The sequence below is a fragment of the Chaetura pelagica genome, unplaced genomic scaffold, assembly GCF_000747805.2.
Source record: "Chaetura pelagica isolate M959 unplaced genomic scaffold, ChaPel_1.0 scaffold183, whole genome shotgun sequence".
NCBI classification, from domain to species: Eukaryota; Metazoa; Chordata; class Aves; order Apodiformes; family Apodidae; genus Chaetura; species Chaetura pelagica.
This window is the reverse complement of record NW_009952706.1, coordinates 517,481-520,434: the sequence shown is the minus strand read 5'-3', so window position 1 is coordinate 520,434 and position 2,954 is coordinate 517,481. Positions and strand designations below refer to the sequence as shown.

At 50.8% G+C, this 2,954-nt stretch overlaps 1 protein-coding gene across 1 annotated transcript in view; it reads left to right on the top strand.

Annotated features, from left to right (window-relative positions):
- The first annotated feature begins 505 nt into the window (after window positions 1-505).
- NRG2 (neuregulin 2) overlaps window positions 506-2,954 on the top strand; it is a 184,945-nt gene continuing 182,496 nt past the window's right edge. Inside the window, exon 1 of the mRNA XM_009994223.1 lies at window positions 506-637. Coding sequence (XP_009992525.1) covers window positions 506-637 — 132 coding nt within the window. The remainder of the gene's footprint in view (window positions 638-2,954) is intronic.

The window sequence follows — 2,954 nt, the reverse complement described above, 5'->3', positions numbered from 1 at the left end:
TGGTGACTGCACGCAGGGCCTTGCCTTATTAGTTTCATATGTCAAAATGCCCAACAACCTACAGAAAATAATTATTTTCTATTTATATGGGGGAAGAGATTTAATCCTGAACCATTTCCCAAATGATAAGAGAAACGCGAGCATCTCTGGTGATGAAGACTAGTTGTCTCCACAACAGCTAGGCTGGACAGCAAGAAAATACTGCTAAAAGGACATGGGGCCAGTGGCCTTTTACGAGGCCAAGTGTCCTGGACTCCAAAATGTCCCAGAGACAGGGAGAAAGCACCCTTTTCAAAATTGCCCCAGAGATCTCACAGGTATCTTGTGTTGAATTTCTCCCAGTTGTTGGACCCCTGTGTTCCTGCTGGGATTTCAACCTGCAAACAGGCAGAAAACAAGGATTAGCAACTCAAATTAGCAACTCAAGTCCTTTGGAAGTAAAAGGAAGACCAGAGGAAGTGTGGGCCCACTGCTGGATGAAGCAGGTGCCCTGGGGATGGAGGACATGGAGAAGGTGGAGTTACTTCGTGCCTTCTTTGCCTCAGTTGCTAAGGTTGACCCTCAGGATTCCCAAACCTTCCAGACCACAGAAGAAGTCATGAGTGAGGAAGACTTCACCTTGATTGAAGAAGATTGGGTTAGAGAACAATTAAGGAAACCGGACATCTACAGACCCATGCGATGCACCCATGTGTGCTGAGGGAGCTGGTAGGAATCATTGCTAGACCACTCTCCATCCTCTTTGAAAAGTCCTGGAAAATGGGAGAGGTGCCTGAGGACTGGAGGGAAGCCAGTGTCACTGCAGTCTTCAAGAAGGGCAAGAAACAGGAGTCAAGTAACTACAGACCAGTCAACCTCACCTCCATCCCTGGGAAGATGATGGAGCAGCTCATTCTGGGGGTCATCTCTAAGCACATGGGAGAAAAGGAGGTTATCAGAAGTAGCCATCAGAGGTTCACCAAAGGGAAATCATGTCTGACTAATCTGATAGCTTTCTATGATGGTGTGACAGAACAGATAGATGCAGGGAGAACAGTGGATGTATCTTCCTCAACTTCAGCAAGGCTTTTGACACAGTCTCTCAGAACATCCTCGTGGATAAGCTCAGGAAGTGCGAGTTAGAAGAGCAGACAGTGAGATGGATCAAGAACTGGCTGAACAATAGAGCCCAGAGGGTTGTGATCAACATTGCAGAGTCCAGCTGGAGACCTGTGACTAGTGATGTTCCCCAGGGGTCAGTACTGGACTCAGTCTTATTCGACATCTTCATCAATGACCTGGATGAGGGGATGGAGTGTATCCTCAGCAAGTTGGCTGATGATATGAAGCTGGGAGGAGTGGCTGAAACACCTGAAGGCTGGGCAGCCATTCAGTGAGATCCCAACAGACTGGAGAGCTGGGCAAAGGGGAACCTCATGAGGTTCAACAAGAGTGAGTGCAGTGTCCTGCACTTGGGGAGAAAAAACACCATGAATCAGTACAGATTAGGGGTTGACCTGCTAGAAAGCAGCCCCATGGAGAAAGACCTTGTGGTCCTGGTGGACAATGAGTTATCCATGGGACAGCAATGTGCCCTTGTGGCCTAGAGAGCCAATGGTGTCTTGGGGTGCATTAAGAACAGTGTGGCCAGCAGGTCAAGGGAGGTTCTCCTCTCCCTCTACTCTGCCCTCATAAGACCACATCTGGAGTACTGTGTCCAGTTCTGGGCTCCCCAGTTTAAGAGGGACAGGGATCTACTGGAAACAGTCCAATTGAGGCTACGAGGATATTAAGAGAATGGAACACCTGTCCTATGAGGAAAGGCTGAGAGACCTGGGGCTGTTTAGTCTTGAGAAGACTAAGAGGGGACGTCATTAATGTCTACAAATATCTGCAGGGTGGGTGTCAAGAATGGGCCAGTCTCTGTTCAGTGGTGCCTGTGATAGGAGAAGGGGAAATGGCACCAAGTGACAACACAGGAAGTTCCACCTCAACATGAGGAGAAACTTCTTTCCTGTGAGGGAGCCCTGGGACAGGCTGCCCAGAGAGGTTGTGGAGTCTCCTTCTCTGGAGACTTCAAAGACCCATCTGGACACGTTCCTGTGTGACCTGCCCTGGGTTTTCCTGCTGCAGCAGGGGGGTTGGACTCCATGATCTTCAGAGGTCCCTTCCAGCCCCTATGATTCTATGATTCTGTGAAATGCTTGGGCATTTAAACTGTGTTTTCTGGAGAAGGGCAGGGTAGAGCAGGAGAGCTCCAGATCAAGTTCTGCTACGGGGTATCTCCCTCCTTCTCAGGCAGAGTCTGTGTTGCTGTCTGAACAAAGTATAAGGGCAAGGGGAATTTCCACACAGATTTTTGTTAAAAGCAGAGAAAAGTCAGGTTGTTTCCCTACTCCTTCCAGCAGAGCCCTGAATCCAAAGCCCTGCTCTTCCCTCTGCCGTGGGAAATGCTCCTGGTCCCTTCTGCCTGTGTTCCCTGCTACAGTTTTGCATGGTCACCGAGCAGGGAAAGCTTTCAGAAACATCTGAAAACAGAGCAAGGACGTGGAGCTGTTGGAGTGTGTCCAGAGGAGGCCACAAAGGTGATCCCAGGGCTGGAGCAGCTCCTGTGGAGCCAGGCTGGGAGAGCTGGGGTGTTCAGCCTGGAGAAGAGAAGGCTCCAGGAAGACCTTAGAGCACCTTCCAGTGCCTGAAGGGGCTCCAGGAAAGCTGGGGAGGAGCTTTTACAAGGGCATGGAGCGCTAAGAGGGAGGGGAACGGCTTTAATGGCATCTCCCCGTGGGAGTGGGTAGATTTAGCCTGGGTATTAGGAGGAAATTCTTCCCTGTGAGGGCGATGAGCCCCTGGGCCGGGTTGCCCAGCGAAGCCGCGGCTTCCCCATCCCTGGCAGCGTTGAAGGGCAGGTTGGATGGGGCTTGGAGCAACCCGCTCTGGTCGCAACTAGACGATTCCATTGCAGCTCAGGAGGGATC